Here is a 25,785-nt window from a genome sequence, read left to right on the forward strand (position 1 = left end):
GTGCAGAGCCTGAGACGCCCAGCCCTGAGAGGGTGGAGAGGAGGATCTGATGGTTCACTGCGTTAAAGGAAGTGGACAGATCTAGGAGGAGGATGGGAACAGAGGAGAGAGAGTCAGCTTTGGCAGTGAGGAGAGCCTCACTGATACAGAGGAGAGCAGTCTCAGTTGAGGGACCTGTCTTGAAGCCTGACTGACATTCTGAGAGAACTAGCGAGAGAGTTGGTCAGAGACAGCACGCTCAACTGTTTCGGAAAGAAAAGAAAGAAGGGATACCAGTCTATAGTTTTTAATGTCAGAGTGGTTAAGGGTTTCTTGAGGAGGGGAGCACCTCTGGTCATTTTTAAGTCAGAGGGGAGGCAGCCAGTGGTCAGGGATGAGTTGATGAGGGAAGTGAGGAACGGGAGAAGGTCTCCACAGAGATGATCAGGATGGGTTTATCGGGCAGTTTGTCGGGTGGCTGGACCTCACTAGTCTCAGGATTTTATCTGGAGAGAGGGGGGAGAAAGAGGTTAAGGCGTAGCGTAGTTGTTCTGTGTCAGTGGGATCAATAGACTCACTAGGCTGAGTGAATGAGGAGCTGATGTCATCAACCTTGTTTTCAAAGTTGTTGACAAAGTCGTCTGCAGAGAGGGATGAGGAAGGGGTGGAGGATTAAGGAGGAAGGAGAAGGTGGATAAGAGTTTCCTAGGGTTAAAGGAAGAAGCTTGAAATTTGGAGTGAATGAAAGTGACTTTCAAAGCGAATACAGAGGAAGAAAATGTAGAGGAGGGAGTGAAAGGATGATAGGTCCTCCGTAAGTTTAGCTTTCCTCGATTTTCGACCCTGCTCTGTATGCTCGCAATGATTTTCTCAGCAATGGAACCGGAGGGGAGGGCTGAGCCGGCCGGGAGGAAAGGGGACAGTACGAGTCATAAGATACGGAAAGGGAGGAAAGTAGGGTTGAAGAGGCAGAATCAGGAGACAGGAGGGAGAAGGATTTAGCAGAAGGGAGAGATGATAGGATGGATGAGGATAGCGTAGTGGAAGAGAGAGAGCGAAGATTGCGACAGCACATGACCATCTGGGTAGGGGCTGATTGGGTTGGGAGGAGGAGGAGAGGGAGACAGAAAAGGAAACAAAATAGTGATCTGAGACCTGGAGGGGGGTTGCAGTGAGATTAGTAGGCGAACAGCCTCTAGTAAGGATTAGGTCAAGCGTATTGCCTGACTTGGGAGTGGGAGCGGTCGGGGAAAGGGTGAGGTCAGAAGAGGCAAGCAGGAGAAAGAAAGAGATGGAAAGAAATGAACCAAAGGTAGACATAAGTAGGTTGAAGTCGCCTGGAGATATCAGGAGTCCTCTAGCTATAGATTGAAAGCTGCTGTCCAGTAGTTTTTCCTGTCCAGTAGCTGGCCATGTTCACGCAATCTTTAGTTCTGGATCGTGACAAATGTTAGGCTGCGTTTACACAGGTAGCCCAATTCGGATCTTTTCCCACTTATTGGACCAATAATTTGGCAAAGGATCCGAATTTGGCTGCATGTGTAAACAGAGCCAAAGTATGCATATGATGTTGTGTATTCTTATGAATAAATTATATTATTATCATTATTATACTGAAGTCATCCAAATTGAACATGCTCAGAAAGTTAATACATTATCATCTTTATTATATTTTTTAATAACAAAAACAGTACAAAAACATATTTATTAAAGATATGATTGGTTTCAAGGGTAAGACAGGTTCTGGTGGAGTAAGAGAAGATATTACATGGTTTGATTAACGCTCTGCACATATGACCCAAAGGGAAATTAATAGACAAACAGTTTCAGTAACAGATTAATCCAAATTGGTGTGGATGTAGCCTACTTTTCTCATTGTGTGAAAATGGGCTTGTTAAGTCACTAGATCTACTGGCAGTCCAATGAAAGGATCCTCTTCCTCGTGTGTGCTTGGACAGACGTTTACAGTATACCTAATGCCCACTAATAGAGATAAAGAGGCACGGTTGAGCTGCTAAAGCCTGGTAGTCAGTGACGTCAGTCCATATACCGTCAGAGAGGAGGGGGCTTGCAACCCAAACCTTCAGACAAAACTTACAATAAATCAAACGGGAACATTTGCAGTAAAAATATAATCTCACACAGACAGAAGTCACACAATATTTGTTCTAACATTCATTAGCATGTAGCTAGTTAACATTGAAATATTCACATATTAAATTACGTTAGGTATCTGAAATTAAAACATTGTAATAAAGCTTAAAGACTCCCTGCATTGGTCATGCATGTATGGTGTGCACTTTAGACTACCATCTTAGATATAAATGTAAATGTTAACATCACTTTATTTTACATCATAGTTGATATGTACGACAGGAATCTAATATATAACTGAGTAAAAAAAGATTTACACATCAGCAGGCTCAGGCTCAGTCCTCTGAGTCTGTTCCTCCAATAACAATGCAGTCTCACTCCTCTGAATCGGTTCCTCCAATAATAACACAGACTCAAGCCTCTGAGTCTGTTTCTCCAATAATAACGCAGTCTGAGGAAAACCAATAGCTTCACTGTTGCGCCGCATCAGGGCATGGCCCCTCACAGGGTACTGCATCTCTGTGAAGGTCAGTGATGCCACCGTGATGGAACAGCGGCCCTGCACCTTGAAGCCAGACTTCTGGTAGAAGGGAACCAGGAAGTCCTCGCACATGAGCACTGCACGGCGCACATAGGGCAGGCAGCGTAGGTACTGCAGGTAGCGCCACATCAGGATAGGGCCCTTGCCCTGCTGCCGGAAGGTCCGGTGGACCGCCAGCACGTGGATATGAACTGTGGAACCTTTGGGCTTGTGAAGAGTTAGGGCGTCCTGCAGCAAAGGAAAAATGCAAATGTAGCTCAAGTAGAGTTCATTCAATAATATGTACAGTGATGTGATACAGAGCACCTGATTTCGAAAAACTATCAGTGAGCTAATAAAAACACAGTAAGATATAGAGTAAATGACCTATGAATCAATAGTAAATTATATAACATCATAGAAGGTGTCTTACTAGGGTGAGTCTGTCCTGGTCCCATTGGGACCCAATGATGAAGGCTACTAGTCTCCCCTCCTCAAACCAGCCCATGGACAGCTCTGGACACAGCATGAGGAAATGACGCACCTCATCAAGGTGGAGCGGGCAGTCTCCTGACACAGAGATAAAGGCTGGCGGAGGAAAAGAGAGACACACGTTTTCATCATCTTTGGACTCACTGTATTTAAGAGTGCCAAGGCGGATCCGTATCAGTACATTAAACCTATAACAAGGGATTAATACAAAGTGTTATGGAAAGGAAGAGACAGACTAGCGCGCCCAGTCAACGTGCGTATAGCCCAAGGAGAGGCTGTTGGCACGAGTTTTACGCGTGACTTGAGTACCCCTGATAACGCTCATACATTGTATATTCGTGCCATTAATGCATAACACATAATACATACACACATTTATAATTGAATCTATGGACAACTTACCCTCTTTCTCGATTTCGAACACGCTGATGGCATCTTGAGTGTTGAGCGGCCGGAACTCGCTTGCTGGCAGTGTGTGTCTTCTTTGGCGCCCAGGAGAAACAGAAGGGGATAGGCGCGGTTTCAGGAAAGGCAAGGCGCCCACTAGAGACATTTTACAACTTTTATAACTCCAGTTGGATTACTTCGATATTCTTCTGTTCCTTCTATTGTTGTTTGTTTGCACAAGTCTTCTCTCTTGGCTGTTACACGAAGGTTAATCTTCAGTTTCCTCCTCTTGTTGGGTCAGCCTGTGCACAGATGACCAAGAGGGAGTATAATCCGTATTTATAGGATGTGGTCCATGTAGATGTGAGTCATTTTACCATTTAGAATATGAATAGTACGACGTCGGTGCTCATGAATTAAATATTAGAATTTGGAACGAGGGAGAGTGGAGAGCAATTAACTAGAACCAGAAATTAAGCGACCTGAGGTCAGCTGCTTTACGCACAAATGGCAGTGTTGTGACAACCTGTTTATTAATTGCCTAAAGAATTAATGTAACACAGAATAGAGAATTAACACACTGAATGTAATGCATTTACAATATGTTTTTTCCTCGATATTTGATTGTCGTCATGTGCAGATACTCATATGCAGATACTCTGAAATTACATGGTAACCGACAAGAGCACTGTAACTGAAAATAACGTTGCTTTACTTACCTGATGCAATCTCATCCGAACACTCTCTCTACCTGCCTTATTGTCTTATCTCACCCTCTCTTTATCTCCTCCCTCCTCTCTCTCTCTTGCGTGCCCTGAAAGACGTCCACCTCTTCGTTATAAAGCCAGTGATTATTACTATGTCACGTGACAGATTATAGAAGTTGTTTCCACAACTCGGCGTATTAGCTTCTATCGTCATCCCTTGAGTTTGACTGACACATGGCAAAGTGGATATTCTCCTGTATATTTGGGAGATATAGTAGGCATGGAGTAATTGTGGTCAACTCTTGCTCCAGCCAGGTCCTCTATACCGGTCTCCTTAGTATAGGCCAACAAATGATATTATTTAGTGGTTACTCTCTCAACAGGTGGATATTTAGAATGGGTATCCATGGTTAGAGGGAGAGAAGCTATCAGCAGTACTGACATTGGAACACTGCTATCATAAAGATAAGATTAGTCTGGTCCTACAAGCAGAACTTTAATACACCCTCAAATACACAACACCTGTAATGGACAATATTAAACACTGGATTATCATTTTCACTTTATATAAAAACAATTAACATTGTTGATGCTCTCTGGAAAAGATGGCTGCTAATGATGAACAAGACAGATCTCTTGAAGAATTTGGGAATTTTATTACCATTCAGACAGTCGATACAGCATGATTCATGTATTTTAGTTGTGGTTCTTACTAAATGAAACACTGGAAAAATATAGATCTCTCTCCTACACGGTAATGATGACATAAAAAATGACATGAATGCAATGAGAAGACTACAGCAGTATTTGAATATTAATAACAGTACTATGATGTAGTCACTCCACAGTCCACCCTACCAGCCAAGGGTACAGGACAGAGAAGATAACAGTAGTTCAACACAATTGCAATTACTCCACTCAGATGTGTTGAGACTGGTTGTTTTTTGTACATATTACATAACAGTCACTAGGGTTAGCCAGGGTCAGCAATGGATGTCCGCTTGTCTGTTCGGTTGAGGAGAGATGATACTCAGTATACACAGTCTAGCATGAGCTACCATACCTGAGGTGATTCAAATGCAGGTTTTTGATATTCAGATGGAAATATGATTAGGAATTGATTATGAAGTGATTGTAGTTGAATTCAAAATGGCTCGTAATTGTTTTCATAACCTGGATACCAGTATGCTAGTGAATCAATGCAACCAAACAAACAAAGAATGAAAGTGAGCTATCATAAGATTTTATACAGTACTACTGTTGTACCATAGAAACAAATGTGCAAGTACTTTGTCAGAACTTCTACCACTTGCACTGCAATGACTGGTTAAGGTAAATCCACTAGGGGGACCCCTCCCACTGCATAAAGAGCAGTGAGGTGTCCCAGAACGGCCACATTGAAAGAATTTGCATAGCTAATCTCTCAATTTGGATATGTGCTTAAACTTGTGTATGCATGGTCTATGACCTTGTCAACACCACCAGCAGAGCCTGGCAAATGAGGATTAGGTAGGTAGATAGGTATGTATGAGGTAAAAGGTACCATACAGTATGTTTAATATTATTATAATAAATGATTTATCCTGCTTCCAGTCACTTTCTCTTAATCCCTGCCTACATTTTCCTATCTACCTCAATACTCCAGTATCTCTGTACGTTGTACATTTGGTACTGGCACTGACACTGTATATAGCTTCCTCTCTTCTTTATTCTTTCTTGTGTTTTTCTCCCTTGTTTATTTTTTATTTATTATACTTATATATATATATATATATATATATATATATATATATATATATACTCAGTATACACAGTCTAGCATGAGCTACCGTACCTGAGGTATATAATACTGCACTGTTGGGTAGGGCTTTCAAGTTAAGCATGTTGTGCATGTGACAAATGAAACTTAAACTTGTATTTATCTAAAGGCATATCAAAGTCAGGTACAGGCACAGACATGGAAGATTGAAATCAGAATGGGAGAAGTTAATGTTACATCTGCAGTCAGCATACCTTCAGGTAGAGTCATTTTAAGCATCCTTTTAGATTCATTATACAGTACATTAAAACCCTTCCACCCATATGACATTTTGAGTCAAACCAAACCAAGTGTGTGCTCTAGGATTAGTTAAACCAGTAATTGTTATATCTCTGGGGTGAACCTGACCTGACATGAACTGGTGCGAGTAGAACTGATGATAATGCTCACATTTGCGCTTGTCTCTGCTCCAGTGCACTAATGCTCCTGTGCACTAATGCTCCTGTGCACTAATTCTCCAGTGCACTAATGCTCCTGTGCACTAATGCTCCTGTGCACTAATGCTCCTGTGCACTAATGCTCCTGTGCACTAATGCTCCTGTGCACTAATGTTCCTCATCTCCACCCCGACAAGAAAAAGGCCCCAGTAGAGAGCGCAGCACTCTGGCCTGGTCGCTCCAACTCTTATTGATCGAATCAATGTGCAAAACCCACTGACCCATGCAGTGCTGCGTAGTGCAAAACCCTGTTTCCCTTAGTGTGTGCTTGGACAGAAAACAACAGAAATATTTATATTATTTTATCTACAATAAAACCGTTCATAAAAATCAACAATGGTGCTGCATCTTCAACTGCTTGTAGTTCTATCCGCTAGTATTTTTCATTCACCCATAAAGCTTCAGAATAAAGACACATTAGGTGCTGATGGCTCCAACATCTTGTGAAGGAAGAGGGAGTACAACCTTAACACAGCCAGAAGGGGTCATATGTAGCAGACGAGACCATCCCCCTCCTTGCTGAGTGCTCCAGATCTGAAAGGGAGTGTCAAGCCTGTGTGTGTGTGTGTCAGGAAGAAGGTGGTCCAAGAAGCATGTTGGTTTGAGCTGCAGCAGCAGCAGGGTAGGAGACAGGCGAGATATATAAGAAGGTAACCTCAGCTGGCCAGGTTCCTGAACCTCCACGCTGCTTTAACACGACCTCACTAGCACCTAACCCCTTCCACCCCATCCATTAAACACAGAGGTAAAGGGGAGGTTTTCACTGGTGAGAGGGAGAAGAGTAACCTAATATCATTGGTGGAGGTTTACAATGCTGCATTCTCCAACGTTGTGCTTATCCATAGAGAACCTACATCCATGACTCGAACAGTATATCCTGAGGGGGGAAGGCCTACATGTCAGGCCCGTGTCTCATCCTCCACAGAATGATTACCCCGGGGCTAGATAGCGGGCGTAGAGCTGGTTGCCTGCCACATCCTCGCGGGACAGAAGAATGTGCTTCTCTTCACTTGTGTCACACTAATAAGTGTACACAAGGTACTCCACAGCCATGGGCCCCTCCCTACTAAACACACCGCTCACAAAACACTATCATACACACACACACACTCTTAGCTGAGACCAGCCAGCTGCAAGAACATCCATGGCTTTGACCCTGAATGAAGCATGGAGAGGAAAGGGAGGGATCTCTAAACAACAGGACACAGAGATAGATACTGAATGTATCTGTAGAAAAAAAGAGGGGGGATTTTCCAAAGGCTGATATAATGTCTTTGGCACTTTGTATATACAGTAGACAGAGTAAGAAAGGGAGCAAGAAGTCAGAGCTGTGGGGAGGACAAACTCTCCGAGTAGATTCTCAGCCTGAGATGAGCCTGGCGATTCCTTCATGAACCTGGGCCTGTACTGGCCCGTACTCCACCATCTCCCCGTCCACAGTGATCGCTCCCTCGGGGGACAGAGGCTCCAGGCGAAAGGCCTTCACCCTCTCATACACAAGGTGTGGGCAGCCAATAGCCAGGTGCCCCCTTCTCCATGGTCATGAAGAGTGTGAGCAGAGCTAGCCTGGAGATGCCTGCACGCACATACAACAGGTGGATGAAGCCGTCGTCTGCTGCGGCCCCAGGGGCTGCAAACAGGTCCTCAGCCAAGTGGGACTGGAACATGGCCAATACCAGTACAAAGTCTTCCTCATTCACTACTGTCCAATGATCAGGCACCGGCTGCTCCAGGTCTGCTAGGAGCGAGTCAGGAGGCCCCTTCTGGTTGACTGGTTGGGGCTCAGTCCTCATGGTTGTGATGGCAATGTTGGAGGAGTTGTGGGCGGTATTGTGGTTGGAGTTTGTGCTGTGGTTGGAGTTTGTGCTGTGGTTGGAGTTTGTGATGTGGTTGTGGCGAGAGTTCTGATTGGGGGAGCTGTTGGGCCCACAGGGTAGAGAGGAGCAGAGGGAGGAGTTCTGGGGTGTGAAGGGAGGAGCAGGCAGGTATGCCAGCCTACCTTGATATACCTTGAGGGAGGCCAGGCGCATCAGCGTACCCACCAGGAATCGCATGGGGCCAACGAGGCGGTACTTCTCGCTCTCGATGTCGACGTCGGCCACGAAGCCCCAGGCCAGGGAGAGGAAGGAGAAGATGCGCTGGCTGGAGGCCAGGTGGACAGAGACCAGGTCGAGCCGAGTCACCAGGCCTTTACACAGCAGGAAGCCACAGCTCAGCAGCAGCTCCTTACCCCAGGCCGGGGGAGACCTGCAGGGAGTAGCAGTCAGCTCACAGTAGACTGAGGCAGTTAGGTATCAGTCTGTGGTTCAATTGAGCCGGAGCTACTCCTTCACTTAAAAGTAATGACCCTAACCCTAACTCTAGAATGGTAATACATTGTACTTACAGCAGTAACCCTAACCCTCGCCATAACCCTAACCCTAGGTTCATGTCCACAAAACGGTTAAATCCTAATCCCATTGTTTTAAAGTAACTGTCCAGTGAAAATCTCACTTTTAAATTCATATTCTGCTAACTCATACCCAAATAATGTTGTTGACTTGTCCTATACTCGTTTTTGTGGCCAAAGTACAACTAGGAGAAAAACTCAAAAGTGACTGTTTCAAAAATGCTTGCCATCTCCTCATAGAGTATGATGTGAGCTGGCCAATCAGCAGTTTACTCACATTAATATTTTTAATGACCGGTACACTGTACACCCACACCATTCTGTTGTTGGGGTATGCCCACACCATTCCAACACAGAAAAGCTGTTTTTAACATTCTTAATTACATTTTTTTTTAAGGAACACTATTTAACTCATATTGTAATTAATTATAGGTCATATTTCATAGAGATCTGGAAACGCTGGACAGTTACAGTACTTTAAACAACCATCTTCACTGTCTGACTGTAAGATAACGGGGTTAGTGTTGAACTGGGGTGTGGACATGAAGCTAGGGTATGGGTTGTGGCTAGGGTAAGGGATGTGGCTAGGGTAAGGGTTGTGGCTAGGGTAAGGGTTGTGGCTAGGGTAAGGGATGTGGCTAGGGTAAGGGTTGTGGCTAGGGTAATGGTTGTGGCTAGGGTAAGGGATGTGGCTAGGGTAAGGGTTGTGGCTAGGGTAAGGGTTGTGGCTAGGGTAAGGGATGTGGCTAGGGTAAGGGTTGTGGCTAGGGTAATGGTTGTGGCTAGGGTAAGGGTTGTGTCTAGGGTAAGGGATGTGGCTAGGGTAAGGGTTGTGGCTAGGGTAAGGGTTGTGGGTACGGTAAGGGATGTGGCTAGGTTAAGGGATGTGGCTAGGGTAATGGTTGTGGCTAGGGTAATGGTTGTGGCTAGGGTAATGGTTGTGGCTAGGGTAATGGTTGTGGCTAGGGTAAGGATTGTGGCTAGGGTAAGGGATGTGGCTAGGGTGATGGTTGTGGCTAGTGTAAGGGTTATGGCTAGGGTAAGGGTTGTGGCTAGGGTAAGGGATGTGGCTAGGGTAATGGTTGTGGCTAGGGTTAGCTTGGTTTGGGTTGAACAGGGGTGTTAGGGTTAGGGTTGTTCATAGGTTGCAAAGCTTTATTCAACTGTGATAGATATCTGATGTTATACAACTCGCTGTGTATTTTGGTGTTGTTTTTCTGTTGACGTTGTATATTTAGGGGGCTCATATTTCACAAACAGCAGTAATAAAGGCGGTCCAGACACTACCACAGTAGTAGTCCACTGAATTTCCAGTTGCTCTAGAACCCATTACATCACTCCATTAAAAGTAGCTATCAGCAACCGTCAAATAATGACTCTCCTTGGACTTTATGAAGTGTAAAGCTGAAGCAGACACTATCTCTCTCCCTTGTCTCTCGAGAAATGTGCCTAATCTGCCCAGTCAGATAATTACATCCATAGAAAAGGGATAAATTACCTTCTTTGTCCAGGCCAGTTTTCCTATTGCTTTCCATTCTACTGTACTCTATCCATTTAAATGTCTCATTAGTGGACTTACTTAGTGTAGTGGTGGACAGAGGCTGCCAGGGCGTTGCCCGAGCCCCCTGGTAAGATGCCCAGTGGGGTCTGGATGGCCGCCTCCCAGTCCTCTCTCTCCAGAAGACCATTCAACACCTGACCGGACAGGCAAACACACACAAACAGCATCAGGCCACGACCCTCCAACTGAGAGTTGTACCCCACAAACCCCACTGCTTATTCAAACAGTCTTAGGGAAACTTTAGACAAGTTAGCTATGCTGGAAATGTGTTCATGCAGTGTCTATACTTTTGGCACCTCGAACAGCAGCCCGTCTCCTGACAGGATGACCAGAGCGTCCCACTGTGACAGATCAGTCTCTCTCACCAGGTCCCTCGCATGGTTCTGGTGCTCTATGGGAGACAGAGAGAAACGCAATGAGAGAGAGAGAGACAGCGAGAAGGAGGGAGGAAAGAGAGCGAGAATAAGGTCCGAGAGATGGCCTCCCTTCACCAGAAGCCCCCAGGGAGGGATCAGTGGGATGGGAGAGAAAAGGGATTCAATTTCCCTTATCAGTCCATACATATCATTAGACCGTGCAGTGGCTATTCAACTGGCCGATGACAGTCTTCAAAGCAGCCAGGCCTTAGTGCAAACATCTGCGACTGCTGTGATAGTTGATGTGATGACTGGGGCCGACTCTGTTTGTTTAGTGGAGTTTTATTGGAGATGTCCTTGAGACAGTCGCGCTGCAGGGGGTCTTATTGGATCCCCCCTAAGCACACTGTCGAGCACCATTCTGCCAGCTGAGACTTGTGTTCTGCAGCAAATATCAGCTCTGCTAAAGGCAGTACTGTGTTTGTTTGTTATTGCAATTGTGTGTGTCTATATGCCTGTGTCTCTGTGGGTGTGTTGAGGCATTGTCATCACAAGGGCATTACTTTTCTACTTGAGTTACCGTATGTGTTGAGGTTTGAAAAATGACCAGAAGACATTACTACATCCACCCCCCCTCTCCTCCTCCTCTTCTCCTCCTCTCCTAGCATAACATATACCTGTCCCCTAGCCCTCCCTCACCCACTAAGTTTCCTTTAAGTCCATGCTGTTTGGTATGTATGGGAAGACTGAGAGCCGAGTGATGTGGTCCTGTGCTATCAGGCAAAGCAGAGGGAGGCTGCTGCGGCTGACTCAGCACTGCTGGTTGGAGGCTGAGGCTGCACTTCCCAGCCCTCTCCTTATTCACAGGGTCACTGCCACACACAAACACACATAGGCAGGAGCTACCTCACCATCTCTTGACTTTCTGAATTTTACGTAATCGTCTCTTCTGATGAGCTATAGCTTGGTAGCTACTCTCTATTAATGTGATATGAACCAAGGTCCCTTTTGTGTTAGGATGATACCGCATGCCCAATATAACGTTTTTTTGCTCTCAGTTCCTGAATACATAGCTACTTGAACATTGAACTGTTTTCCACATGAGCTCCCTCAGTTTCTGAGGGAGACACACACATGCAGGTGCACACAAGCACATGAACACACACCACAGAAAACCCCAGATTCACCCCCTCGCTGAAAGACGATCCTCTCAGAGTACCTTAGTCCTCTGGCATAGACTAGTAGGTGACATGATAGTTCTGCAGGGCTCCATTCCCTAAGTGGAGGCAGGCGGGGCAGCGAGGTGGCGCTGGTTAATCCACTCAGACAGGCTAGCTACAGTACCCAGGCAGGACAGCGAGGTGGCGCTGGTTAATCCACTCAGACAGGCTAGCTACAGTACCCAGGCAGGACAGCGAGGTGGTGCTGGTTAATCCACTCAGACAGGCTAGCTACAGTACCCAGGCAGGACAGCGAGGTGGCGCTGGTTAATCCACTCAGACAGGCTAGCTACAGTACCCAGGCAGGACAGCGAGGTGGCGCTGGTTAATCCACTCAGACAGGCTAGCTACAGTACCCAGGCAGTGGAGGGGAAGCAGTGCTAGCTGAGCGCTAGCTGAGAGAGCCTCTGGTGACACATATTCTCCCAGCCCCAGCTCCCAGCATCGTCACGCCGAACGTCGGTAATTAGCCTGCCTTTTTTCATCACCATGCAGATGCTAACCTTCCCCATGTCCCCTGGGACTGAACTCACTCTTTCTCCTCTCTCTCTCTGTTCTCTCCTTTTTCAGTTGTTTCAAAGATTAAGAAGGCATTGAACAACTCATAGGTGTCTTGGTGATGGTTTGTAACGCTGGCAGAGATAGTTTCTTGTCAGCTATACTGGGTGATGGTGAAGTATAGGTGGTGGTGTTAATGTGTAGCTGAAGTGATTTTTAAAAGTCTTTCTGGCTCCTTGGATTGTTCTTGCTGCTCAAAGATACCTGACTTTTTTTCAGTGAAAGGTTATGCAGAGTTCAGTGACTTTGAACTCATTGCTACTGTTAGTTGTTGCCACCTTCTCCTCCCTCCTGAATCCTCCTCCCCCTCCCCCCCCTCCTCCCTCTCTGCAGATGACTTCGTCAACCATTTTGAAAAGAAGGTCGACGACATCCGATCCTCGTTTGCTAAGTCAAACGACACCGCTGGTTCTGCTCACACTGCCCTACCCTGTGCTCTGACCTCTTTCTCCCCTCTCTCTCCAGATGAAATCTCGCGTCTTGTGACGGCCGGCCGCCCAACAACCTGCCCGCTTGACCCTATTCCCTCCTCTCTTCTCCAGACCATTTCCGGAGACCTTCTCCCTTACCTCACCTCGCTCATCAACTCATCCCTGACCGCTGGCTACGTCCCTTCTGTCTTCAAGAGAGCGAGAGTTGCACCCCTTCTGAAAAAACCTACACTCGATCCCTCCGATGTCAACAACTACAGACCAGTATCCCTTCTTTCTTTTCTCTCCAAAACTCTTGAACGTGCCGTCCTTGGCCAGCTCTCCCGCTATCTCTCTCAGAATGACCTTCTTGATCCAAATCAGTCAGGTTTCAAGACTAGTCATTCAACTGAGACTGCTCTTCTCTGTATCACGGAGGCCCTCCGCACTGCTAAAGCTAACTCTCTCTCCTCTGCTCTCATCCTTCTAGACCTATCGGCTGCCTTCGATACTGTGAACCATCAGATCCTCCTCTCCACCCTCTCCGAGTTGGGCATCTCCGGCGCGGCCCACGCTTGATTGCGTCCTACCTGACAGGTCGCTCCTACCAGGTGGCGTGGCGAGAATCTGTCTCCTCACCACGCGCTCTCACCACTGGCGTCCCCAGGGCTCTGTTCTAGGCCCTCTCCTATTCTCGCTATACACCAAGTCACTTGGCTCTGTCATAACCTCACATGGTCTCTCCTATCATTGCTATGCAGACGACACACAATTAATCTTCTCCTTTCCCCTTCTGATGACCAGGTGGCGAATCGCATCTCTGCATGTCTGGCAGACATATCAGTGTGGATGACGGATCACCACCTCAAGCTGAACCTCGGCAAGACGGAGCTGCTCTTCCTCCCGGGAAGGACTGCCCATTCCATGATCTCGCCATCACGGTTGACAACTCCATTGTGTCCTCCTCCCAGAGCGCTAAGAACCTTGGCGTGATCCTGGACAACACCCTGTCGTTCTCAACTAACATCAAGGCGGTGGCCCGTTCTTGTAGGTTCATGCTCTACAACATCCGCAGAGTACGACCCTGCCTCACACAGGAAGCAGCGCAAGTCCTAATCCAGGCACTTGTCATCTCCCGTCTGGATTACTGCAACTCGCTGTTGGCTGGGCTCCCTGCCTGTGCCATTAAACCCCTACAACTAATCCAGAACGCCGCAGCCCGTCTGGTGTTCAACCTTCCCAAGTTCTCTCACGTCACCCCGCTCCTCCGCTCTCTCCACTGGCTTCCAGTTGAAGCTCGCATCCGCTACAAGACCATGGTGCTTGCCTACGGAGCTGTGAGGGGAACGGCACCTCAGTACCTCCAGGCTCTGATCAGGCCCTACACCCAAACAAGGGCACTGCGTTCATCCACCTCTGGCCTGCTCGCCTCCCTACCACTGAGGAAGTACAGTTCCCGCGCAGCCCAGTCAAAACTGTTCGCTGCTCTGGCCCCCCAATGGTGGAACAAACTCCCTCACGACGCCAGGACAGCGGAGTCAATCACCACCTTCCGGAGACACCTGAAACCCCACCTCTTTCAGGAATACCTAGGATAGGATAAAGTAATCCTTCTCACCCCCTTAAAAGATTTAGATGCACTATTGTAAAGTGGCTGTTCCACTGGATGTCTTAAGGTGAACGCACCAATTTGTAAGTCGCTCTGGATAAGAGCGTCTGCTAAATTACTTAAATGTAATGTAATGTAAATGTTAGTGAAAAGCAGTTGAGTATATAATACTGGGAGCAGAGGATCCAACAAGGCAGTGCAGAGTCAAACACTGCGTGTGCATGTGTGTGTGTGTGTGTGTGTGTGTGTGCGTGCGTGCGTGCGTGTGCGTGTGCATGTGTGTGTGTGTGTGTGCGTGCGTGCGTGCGCGTGTGTGTGTGTGTGTGTGTGCGTGCGTGCGTGCGTGCGCGTGTGCATGTGTGTGTATGCAATCAGGGCAGTGAGATAATAGGGTTCAAGCAGGTAGGTGTGTAAGGGACTGAGTGTTGACCAGTGTGTGTATGGGACTGAGTGTTGACCAGTGTGTGTAGGGGACTGAGTGTTGACCAGTGTGTGTATGGGACTGACCAGTGATGACCAATGTGTAGGGGACTGAAGCCTCGGTGAGCATGGGCTCGATTTGCCCAGAGAAAAGCTGGAGAGCCTGGCCCCGCCCACTCTGTGGGTTCACCAGAACCATGACCCTGCAGGGCCGCCGTAGCTCATAATACTTCACATCTGAGAGAGAGAGGAGAGAGAGAGAGAGAGAGAGAGAGAGAGAGAGAATAGGAAAAAAGAGAGCAATAGAGTGAGAGATGTAGATAAACAGAAGAGGGAAGAAGGAATAGTTTGTGAGTTGGTATTCTCAAGCTGTCAAGGGAAGAATTGCTCCACTTAATTTTCTAGTATCAAGGAAACATCAATCATGTGACTCTCCATTGTCTTCCAAAATGTTTTTCTGACATCAATCTCAGACATGTCAAACAGGTTATGAAAGGAGTCTCTATCCTCTAGATCACTTGGCAGAAAAACACTGTTAAAAAAAATATCACTAAACAGTGATGCCAAGGGCAGTGACACCATTCACTCACAGATGGTGCTTGACGTTATTGTTTTTGTGACCCACTTATTTTCCCCCAGAAATGTCTAACAAAACATATGCCACCTCAAGTCATTCCCCTAATGTTGAAGTTGAAGATATGCTCCGGAAGTATTTTTTAAACCTCCCGCTTTGGGCTGGATGTGTCAATCTGCAGTTTTGCCTAAATTAGTCACAAATCCCTAGTTTGAAAGCAACAGTTTTTCTGTGCTGCGCTATTTTCCCTACATTTTCCCACAGGTGGGCCAGCCCCTCGCAATTTGAGTGAAAGCTAGCAAGATGCACACAGAGCAGAGCGAGAGAGAAAGCAATGACGTGGTGCACATATCTGCAGGTATGTGAGGTAACACAATTCTCGGGGACCACTTTTGGCTCATGAGTGCTACTTTCAGAACTACTGGCTAAAAAGTATACAAAAGTACCAGAGAATTTCTTTAATAATGCTACTCTGTTGTGATCTGTCTGGTTATCTTTAGAATTATTACCAGACACCAACGGAATAATTAAAAGCTGGCAGAACTTGTTCAGATGTTGCAGAGCGCCATGAGAGATAATTTCAGAGACAGTAATTTTTAACTCAGGATGAACTCCTAGCCTCTGATACTGTAGTTACTATAGATGCCCTTGTCTTTCTGCACAGGGGACACTGTCTTCTCAGAGGCCATAGTAAATCATAAGAGAGATTTAGGGCTGTCCCCGACAAAAACAAATCTTAGTCGAGAGTCGTCTGTTCTTTCGACCAATAGATTGTTCCAAATTTATAAACATTTGTTTGTTTTATTCGCATTTGATTTATCATATGGTTGATAAATGTGCAATAAGTTAGAGGATCAGGGCCCAGCTGGACACATACTGTACATCATCTTGTACAGACCAACTGAAAAGAAGAATAATGCAGTTTTGAATGACATATCTTTTTATAGGAGCAAACTTGGAAGTTAGTCCTTTTCTCTGTATTAAATAAATGTGGTAGATTGCAAAAGAACTACAACTGCGCTTCCAGTTGAAGCTCGCATCCGCTACAAGACCATGGTGCTTGCCTACGGAGCTGTGAGGGGAACGGCACCTCAGTACCTCCAGGCTCTGATCAGGCCCTACACCCAAACAAGGGCACTGCGTTCATCCACCTCTGGCCTGCTCGCCTCCCTACCACTGAGGAAGTACAGTTCCCGCGCAGCCCAGTCAAAACTGTTCGCTGCTCTGGCCCCCCAATGGTGGAACAAACTCCCTCACGACGCCAGGACAGCGGAGTCAATCACCACCTTCCGGAGACACCTGAAACCCCACCTCTTTCAGGAATACCTAGGATAGGATAAAGTAATCCTTCTCACCCCCCTTAAAAGATTTAGATGCACTATTGTAAAGTGGCTGTTCCACTGGATGTCTTAAGGTGAACGCACCAATTTGTAAGTCGCTCTGGATAAGAGCGTCTGCTAAATGACTTAAATGTAAATGTAATCTATTTTTCCATTTATAGACACACCCTATGTTTGAATAAAATCAACTATATGTGGGCTCCTTAGCTTGTCTGATGCTTTAAGCACTGCGAAAAATTGTCTGATGCTTTAAGCACTGCGAAAAATTAAGACACACAAATTACTGAAGAGGAAGCCAGAGATCAATAAGCCTAACCTGTTCCTGACCCGACCATCCTCCTCTCGCTGCTGCTGGGCTTCGCAGATTCTGCCATTATGCTCCTGAAGTTGCCAGTAATAGAATACACCAGCGGTTGGCAACCTTTTCCATTTGGAGTGCCAAGTTATCATACCATTTCTCCTGATCTGCGTGCCAGTTATGATTTTCATATGCACATATTCATGGAACAGTTTAATTTAATTTATATTAAAGTCCTCATGTCTCAAAATCAATGTCATGTCGTTAATCACAATTCTATCTAAATGAAAATTATTCAAATAAAAAAATTACTTCTATTGCCATTGCCAATATGTAAAAATATCCTGATCTCTCAGAGTTTCCCAAACAGACACAGCTGTAGGCTATTTGCTCAAGGGATAAGAAGTAATCAGGCAGGCCTATTTTATGATGTTACAACTGGATCAGAGCCTGAGATTTTTTCACCCTTTCATGCTGAGTGGTTATCAAAAGGGAGTGAATTTTTCAATTAGGCTACGTTAATTAAGGAACTATTGTCATTCTCAATGGATGTAAAAACAGACTTTGTTTATTTGCTGTTTGAGGCGAAGGAAAAATAACTTTGAGAAGCTCCACAGTGATGGTGAGTTAAGACAATCAGAAATAGTATCAGATCCCCAAATGGGCACATTTATAGGTCTACATTTGCGCGCAGGCCAGGTAGCCTAGGCCTACTTCTATGTGTAATCAGGTGCATGTACTTACTCAAGATTGACAGGAGCACTTCAAACAAAAGACAGTGAATAAATTGACAGCTCGGAAATGGAATGAAATAAACCAAAACTTAGGTTGTGCACTCTGCCAACAATGTTTGGTAAGACTGTAATAATAATATAGTTTTTAGCTTACAGCACCTGGTATTTCCAGGCGATCTCCTGTCCCAGTACTAACCAGGCCCGACCCTGAACAGGCGGTATGGTCACAAGCATATTTTGTTTACCCTGTTTTCTCCCCAAATTAGGTCCCTTGGCTCATCTCTGCAACTCCTCAATTGCCTCGGGAGAGACGAAGGTCCTCCGAAACATGACCCATCTGGCCACCTACTTCTTGTTACACTGCTCACTTAACCCGGATGTCAGCCGCACCAATGTGTCAGAGGAAACCCTGTTCAACTGATGACCGGAGTCAGCTTGCAGGCGCCTGGCCCTGTCACAAGGAGTTGCTAGAGCACGATGAGCCAAGGGAAGCCGCACCAGTCAAACCTTCCCATACCCCGGATGGCTAATTGTGAGCAGTCCTATGGGGTTCCCGGTCACGGCCGGTTGTGACACAGCCTGGGATCGAACCCCGGGCTGTAGTGATGCCTCAGTAATGCCTCAGTGCTTGTGATGTGATGCCTCAGTGCTTTTTGACCGCTGTGCCACCCAGGACCTGTAATTATGACAAGATATTGAATGTATTAACAAACTACCATTACTAAACAAACATTCCAAATGAGAAATTATGGTAATTAACAGTAAATGTACTATTGGTGATACTGTGGTCTGCCATCCCTGCGGCCTCAAAATGGATTAGTCCACATAATTAAAAATATATATATTTGCCACTGCTCGACTAAAAAAATCTTGGTCAAGCAACAGCCTATCGACCAAACAATCGACCAATCGACTAATTGGGGTCATCCTTACAGAGATTACACTTGTTTGTGGTTATGAGTAGTACTTCAGATGCAAATGAACCCTGTCAGACATTATCAGTACCGGATCAAGGTTGGCAGTTGAGCATTATCCTCTGAACCCTGCATGTGCCACATGCGGTAGCAACTACCCACCAGTGAGTGTGAGTACGGTTCTGCTGGGCATTGGGACCGGTCCCATGGGCCTAATTGGACCCCTGGGAGCAGTGAAACAGCCATCGCGCTGCCCTGTAAATTCCATCCTGTAGCCTCATGCCAACAGGACTGGCACCAGTACACCCTTACCCTGGTGTGCCACTGTCCCTCCACACAAAGCCCCTCTGTCTGGTTCATGCCCAGTGCCGTCTGGCCTCCCCTGTCCCTGCCCAGAAATCCAATTACCAGCCGGCTGACCTGGAGTGGCACCTCCTACTCATTTGGCTCCTGTGCAGGGACAGCAGAGGTACCGAAATATCTCAAAGTGAGGTGTGAAACCATCAGAAAGAGCAGTATTAAGACAGTATCAAAACACAGTCTTGCTAACTCTTCCCCATTCATACAAAGGGTTGACATTGTATTTTTTTCTTCACATTACACAATGTGGCTTTTATACACAAAAGGCTCTGACTACATGTCTTTCAGACACAATGGTGGATGCTGCCGTTTGGTACATAACTTTTAGGGTCCGTTTTTGCACTCAAGTGAGGTCAAATGAGCTCTATAAAATGCTCTCAATACAACGAGCCAAATAAAGGCTTCGATAAAACAGTTCAGGGATGACAGAACAATCGCTGCCTCCTCAGGGGTCAAAGCCAATGCTGTAGTCCTTGTGCCTCAAATACAGAGGCTGTTTAACATCCTCCCCTGACAGCTTGTGAGGAGGAATTCAGCACCGTCTTTACCACCACAGAACATGAGATATTTCCATGTAAGCAATATCATGCTCTCCTCTATTCTGTTGTGTTTCCTGTCTCCTGACTACTTCAGTCTCCTGTAGCAGTACATTAATGGTTACTTGGGGCTAAAACTAAAGACGCAAACTAGACGTTGGCCTACTCATTAACTTGGTAACGTTACTTTCAAACATAGGGCCTCCCATTGCTTCAGCTCCCAGAAGCCTCAGAGTATATGTCGAGGAAGCATTTCCATGGTTCCTGGGTCAATAAGAGGTGTGCTCACAGGTGATCTAATCAGTCAAAGACTGGTTATCATTATTAGGTCTATCTTGGGTATGGAAAACATTTTGAGTTGACATTAAAAGAAGTGTACGTTTGTGCACCTATGGAATGCAACTAGAAATACTGTATAGCTCTGTGTTTCATTTATCACAGGAAAAAAAACTCCTTCACATGGATACAGCACGAAAGCAAAGCTATCCGAATTGAAGTTGGTTATCAGAGCTTGATAGTTACAAAGGTTTCAGTAGCAGTCATACAGGGTTCATTATAGCATTGTTTACACCTTGCGCTAACATGTGATCTGATCAATATGATCCAATAACTATGTGATCAAGGTTTGTCGTGTCTACACATTGTATTAAAATGTGTCTCTTATCCGTTCACTGTGTCCGCATTGTGACCAGATTAGCTGGTGCCTCCCTGTAAGCAAATTATTTGACAGATAGTCTTTCAAAATAACATGAATGTATTTATTTTAAGACAATTACTGGTGGCGTAAATCAATGGTGGTATCTGTCAATGATGTTTGAGGCTGGTATAATGATCATTTAAATAGTTTGACCATTGGAGATCTGTTTACACTTGACTGATATCCAGACACAATCTGTGCCTGACTACCTCAGGAAGATCTGATTACAATCAAATCACAATGTGTCTTTTCATCGTCTACACCTGTCTAAAAATGTGGGCACAATCAGAATACTGACAAGTTCAGGACACAAGGCGCATGTTAGAACTAGGTATGAACAGGGCTTCTGTTTCAGTTGGTTACAGAAACAGTGAGGACCCTAAATGAAGAGCCAGCTCAATCTTGTTTTTGATTTAATAATTAAAGCTTTGATGCCCATTCCCTAAGTCATATTTTGTAACATGCTGCCCAGAGTCATTTCTGTGGAAACAACCTTTTAGGTCCTGTGTGTGTGTGTGTGTGTGTGTGTGTGTGTGTGTGTGTGTGTGTGTGTGAGGCTGTGGTTAAGGGCCTGTGGGCAGATGTGACCCTGACTCATGCTGAAGGGCTGTCTGACAAGCAAGCTAGTGTGTGTGTTTCTCGGAGGAAAAGGGTAAACAGAGAGGTGGGGTGGCTGAGTAAGTGTGAGTACTAACAAAGTACTGAGGCTGGGATCAAATTAACGGAACTGATTAACTGATCAACTTTGTTGTGTATAATCAATCTACTACTAAAGCAATAAATATAGTATTACCAAACACATGAATTTAGAACATAATATCTCTCATTATGTCCACACACTATTGCATTATTGCTTTAACACATCAATATAAGTGAAAACTAGCCAGAACACTGAGGAAAACAAAAGATAATGCTGGTAGAAATGGCTTTAAGTGAAAGCTTGCTGTCTCAGGTGTCCCCAAGGTGTAACACTACCTCCATGACTCAGACATAGCTGGCATATCTGCAAACAAGCTTGAGTGAGTCCAAGATTAGGGTTGGTGGTTAGACACCAAGCCCACAGAGGTAGAGCCAGGGGCCCTGACAGCCTGTCACAGGCAGGCCTGTCTGAGGGAGCAGAGAGGGAGACGAGGGCCCCGGGGGAACATCCTGGCTGGGGTGAGAGGCCACTGATGTAGCAGGGGCACCGTTCAGCTCTTGTCTCCATCACTGAGAGACACTGTGGTGCCAGCAGAGCATTGGGCCGTAGGGCGATATCACAGTGACAGATACATACCCTCTCTGTGGAACACACACAGAGAGACAACAAAGTTTTAAAGCTAATTTCCTGCAATTTTATACATTTTGCCATGGCTTATGTCATGTTCTTATGCTATCTGAGTGACTCAAACATTATAACAAAATCAATGGGGGCCATAACATTTTTTGAATGTTAGATTCTCCCAGAGTTTTTGTTTTGGTGATTGTTAGTTATCAAAGATGATCTTATTTAAAAAATATATAGGTCCATTATCTTTTCTACATACTTCATATCTGGTTTAGTCGTTTAAGTTCACACTGAAAACGTTTTACCTTCGTGAAAGTCAAGACTGTCAAAAGTTTAAAAAATGCAGACATTCATTTCATGGTACCTCTAAGCATTGCAAATAGCAGGATATTAACTTCCATGGCCTTTGATGTGCAAAGGTACATTACATTGTTTGAGGATTTCATTATTTACGCCTCATTCAGTCGGTTATGACCTGGCTGTGACAGGAACTGAATGCTAGACTGCAGATACTTAAACACACACTGTGCAGTTCTTACCCAGTCAAGCTGTGATTGAACCACAATATACTTTTAAAGGAATATCTAGCATCTACAGTTTCAACAAAATGATGTGGTATTACGCACTGAAAGTGTCTGATAGCTTTCCCTAAACATTAACCTTACAGCAAAAAAAATAAGCAATTGCCTTCTTAATCCAACCTATCCAGCTGCATCACCAGATAAAATGAAATTAATTAACATAAATATCCCTTCAGGGATTAGTCGGTCCCTCTGACTTTCATACATCCTCTAGAACAGGGATTAGTCGGTCCCTCTGACTTTCATACACCCTCTAGAACAGGGATTAGTTGGTCCCTCTGACTTTCATACACCCTCTAGAACAGGGATTAGTCAGTCCCTCTGACTTTCATACACCCTCTAGAACCGGGATTAGTTGGTCCCTCTGACTTTCATACACCCTCTAGAACAGGGATTAGTCGGTCCCTCTGACTTTCATACACCCTCTAGAACAGGGATTAGTCGGTCCCTCTGACTTTCATACACCTTCTAGAACAGGGATTAGTCGGTCCCTCTGACTTTCATACACCCTCTGACTTTCCTACACCCTCTGTCCCTCTGATTTTCATACATTAAGGTCACTCCCCTCACCTGGTTGTCTAGGTCTTAATTGAAAGGCAAAACAAAAACCTGCAGACACTAGGCCCTCCATGGAATGAGTTTGACACCCCTGCTCTAGAACAAGGAATTAATGTGGCATATTTTGTTGCATCTGTTAGCGTCCCATTACTCATTTAAAATACATAATATATTCTGTTGAATACTGTATTATTGTCTGGCCCGAATCTTGAATGCTAAAAAAAACGTATCAATTAATGATATCATTGCATTATGCAGTAGGCACTGTACTACAGATGGAGAAGCCTTCTTGTACTAGAGCAGGAATCTTGAGTCGTGCCACAGTTCATCAATTGTTAGCATTTCAATGGCTTATCATCAGTGGCTATCGATAGACACTTCATTAATATGTGTGAATTGACATTTAAAAAATGTTCTTTGCTGGCTTTTGAAGTCTAGCAGGCCAGAGAGAATGCTACCAGTTACCTCTCAGGTCAGGTTACCATCTGTCTTCTTGGCAAAGCTCTGAAACTCCAACTCCTGCTGGCTCCAGGCCTAAGGTGCAACTCACACAAAGACCCTTGTCTCAGTTGCCTTGGACACCTAAAGGGCAATTCACGGGGCGACCTCATTCCTTATTCCACCAACACCTGACTCCATTTCTGGCAACCAACATTCCAAATCCGTCACTGCCAAATCAAATATCCGTTTCCTCTAGAACTATGCCACTGAGGGGTCTAGAGAGTGCCCCTAAGCATGGGCCCCTAAGCAGATAATAGGCAGGCACCCCTGTTTTATGGACAATTATTTTCACTCTGTGTAATGGGGAATATTTAAGATGAATAAAGTTGATATTCAGTTAAGATAATTAACACAATGCTTAGCATATGTACACTGTATATGTTTCCCGTTCTGTAATACATGATTTCCAGTGCTCTATTTATGATACTCATTTGTGTAGGGGTTGATGGTCACTAGACCTGTCACTGAATGTTATGGATTGTTCTCATATCGTTCGATAGTGATTGACGCCAGAGCTACTGAGGAAACAAGGACTGGGCACACAATGACATTATGAACACTGTGTGATTCTGTAGCAGCTGACAAAGTCACTGTCTTTTATTATGACTTCATACAAGGCTCTCGGGCTGATGTTTAGGGAATATCTGATTAATATATAAGTGCCTTCTCAGAGAAGGACCGTTAGAAATGTTTTATGTTTCTATGCGGGAGGGTGTCTCTAAGTTGCAACTTAAACCGAATAGATGTATGATTGACTAAATCCCCGACAGCTCTCCCTTTTATTCAGATGGAAATTCCCTTACATTCTGCCTATTTAGGCCTTTGGCACATGCACTCCTATCTTATTTATGTGACTGTTCTTGTCTATCAGCGTATCAGTGTTTTGTTCCTTGTCATGTGCTATGTTTTTGTCTGGAGCCCAGGAAGAATAGCTGCTGCTTCGCAAGAGCTAATGGGGATCCGAATAAACCAATAAAACCAATCTAATAATGCAATTTAATGAAGCACATATTAATGTGAGACATTTAATCTTGTAGCAATAACTTGGATAAACTCAATTCAAAATAATGTGTGATATTTTGACAGAATGTCAGCATAATATTTTGCATATGGCTCTCCCTGTGGCAACTTCATCCACACTAAATGATCTCCTAAGTGAGTGATAACTGGGTAATTAGCATCAGCAGCACTCTGTTTCATGTTCAGAACAGATTCAGTAGGGTCAGTCGGGTCTCTGCACATGGACCTAAGTCTATGACATGGATCGAAGATTTCAAAAGCAGGCATTTGAATACGGTTGTGTTGTAATAAGGTTTTTCCTGATCCAAGACAACCTGCATAAGCACCATTAGTTGAAAAACGATGAGTTCAATCACTTGAGTACTTGGGTTCAGCAATGTTGCTTTTGGGATAACTTAATTACCCCTTACAAATTATACAGAAATGTTACAGTTGCAAATCTATGCAAATTATTTCACCCTGAGAAGGGTAACTGGCAGTCATCCTCCCACAGCAGGTAATGCTGGTTCTTGGGTGTGAGAGATGAACAACATTCCATTTCCAGGACATTCCATTTCCTTCTCCAAGCTTGCCCAGTCAGTTGGCACTTAAGCCTATCCTATTCTATAGAAACCGAGTAAGCAGGTTGTGAATTACTGGACCTTAGGTGCAGTATGGGATAAAGGTGATGGAAAGTTACCCTCACATCATTTTGAACTGAATTTATAAGCCCCATTTCCCCTTGGCAGAGTATACAATTCCTCCTAAATAAATGAGGAAACATATAGACCCACAGTATATGGCAATGATGACAGACTTTTCAGGTTATCCATATAAAGAGCCTAAAGTTTGATGCTGTTTGGCTAAATTAAATTAGAACCTACGCCCTCATCAAACATAACTATGCCAGAAAGAAACAACTGTTTTATTTCAACTATGCAGCCTTGCTTCTCACCATGTCGTCGGGGTATCTGGCGGATAGAAGCCTCTCTGATGGCACGCGCCCATCGCTCTGCCTCTTGAAGATTAGTGAGAGGGTCCTGGACCAGTGCGACCCGAAAGCACTGCTCTACTTTCTGCCGGGCCATGCCTGTGCTTATCCATCGCCTCTTGAACGGGTAGAAATAGGCTGTAAAGAACGCCCCAACATCCGCTTCGTCCTCCACTTTATAAGCCAGGCAGCCAAGACAGTCAGCTAAATGGAAAACCACCTCATCCTGTCCAGGTGACGATGAGATCTTTTGAATAGTGAGAGCACTCTCAGTCAAACTCACAGAATATCTGACCTTTGCGTTGAGCGAGTCCGTGAATTCTCCATAAAGCCCTTCCACGACACCATTGCGCTGCCGGGATGGGTCAGGTTCGGCGATGTCGTTATCCATCCCGTGGACGATGTGATCCGCAGATCGGCGTGCGGTTGGTGAGGATGACTGCGGCTGTCTGCCCCTGCCTGTTTGACTGCTGTTGG

General features: G+C 45.2%; 2 protein-coding genes across 2 annotated transcripts; both read right to left on the reverse strand.

The window, feature by feature from the left end:
• Positions 1-2,092: 2,092 nt before the first annotated feature.
• On the reverse strand, positions 2,093-4,273 carry LOC115103642 (serotonin N-acetyltransferase-like). Its single transcript, XM_029624485.2, has 4 exons — positions 4,192-4,273; positions 3,488-3,774; positions 3,027-3,181; positions 2,093-2,842 (listed from the first exon to the last, which is right to left on the reverse strand). Exons 2-4 carry the CDS (start codon positions 3,636-3,638, stop codon positions 2,387-2,389), a joined length of 762 nt encoding a protein of 253 aa, XP_029480345.1. The 5' UTR covers positions 3,639-3,774; positions 4,192-4,273; the 3' UTR covers positions 2,093-2,386.
• Positions 4,274-5,985: 1,712 nt separating this feature from the next.
• On the reverse strand, positions 5,986-25,748 carry LOC115104292 (sphingosine kinase 1-like). The gene is given in 6 exon segments (XM_029625669.2): positions 5,986-7,964; positions 7,966-8,682; positions 10,404-10,519; positions 10,682-10,776; positions 15,046-15,195; positions 25,273-25,748. Coding segments are annotated over 6 exon segments (1,674 nt in total). The 5' UTR covers positions 25,700-25,748; the 3' UTR covers positions 5,986-7,795.
• Between the last annotated feature and the right edge of the window lie 37 nt (positions 25,749-25,785).

Source organism: Oncorhynchus nerka, linkage group LG21 (genome assembly GCF_034236695.1).
Source record: "Oncorhynchus nerka isolate Pitt River linkage group LG21, Oner_Uvic_2.0, whole genome shotgun sequence".
NCBI classification, from domain to species: Eukaryota; Metazoa; Chordata; class Actinopteri; order Salmoniformes; family Salmonidae; genus Oncorhynchus; species Oncorhynchus nerka.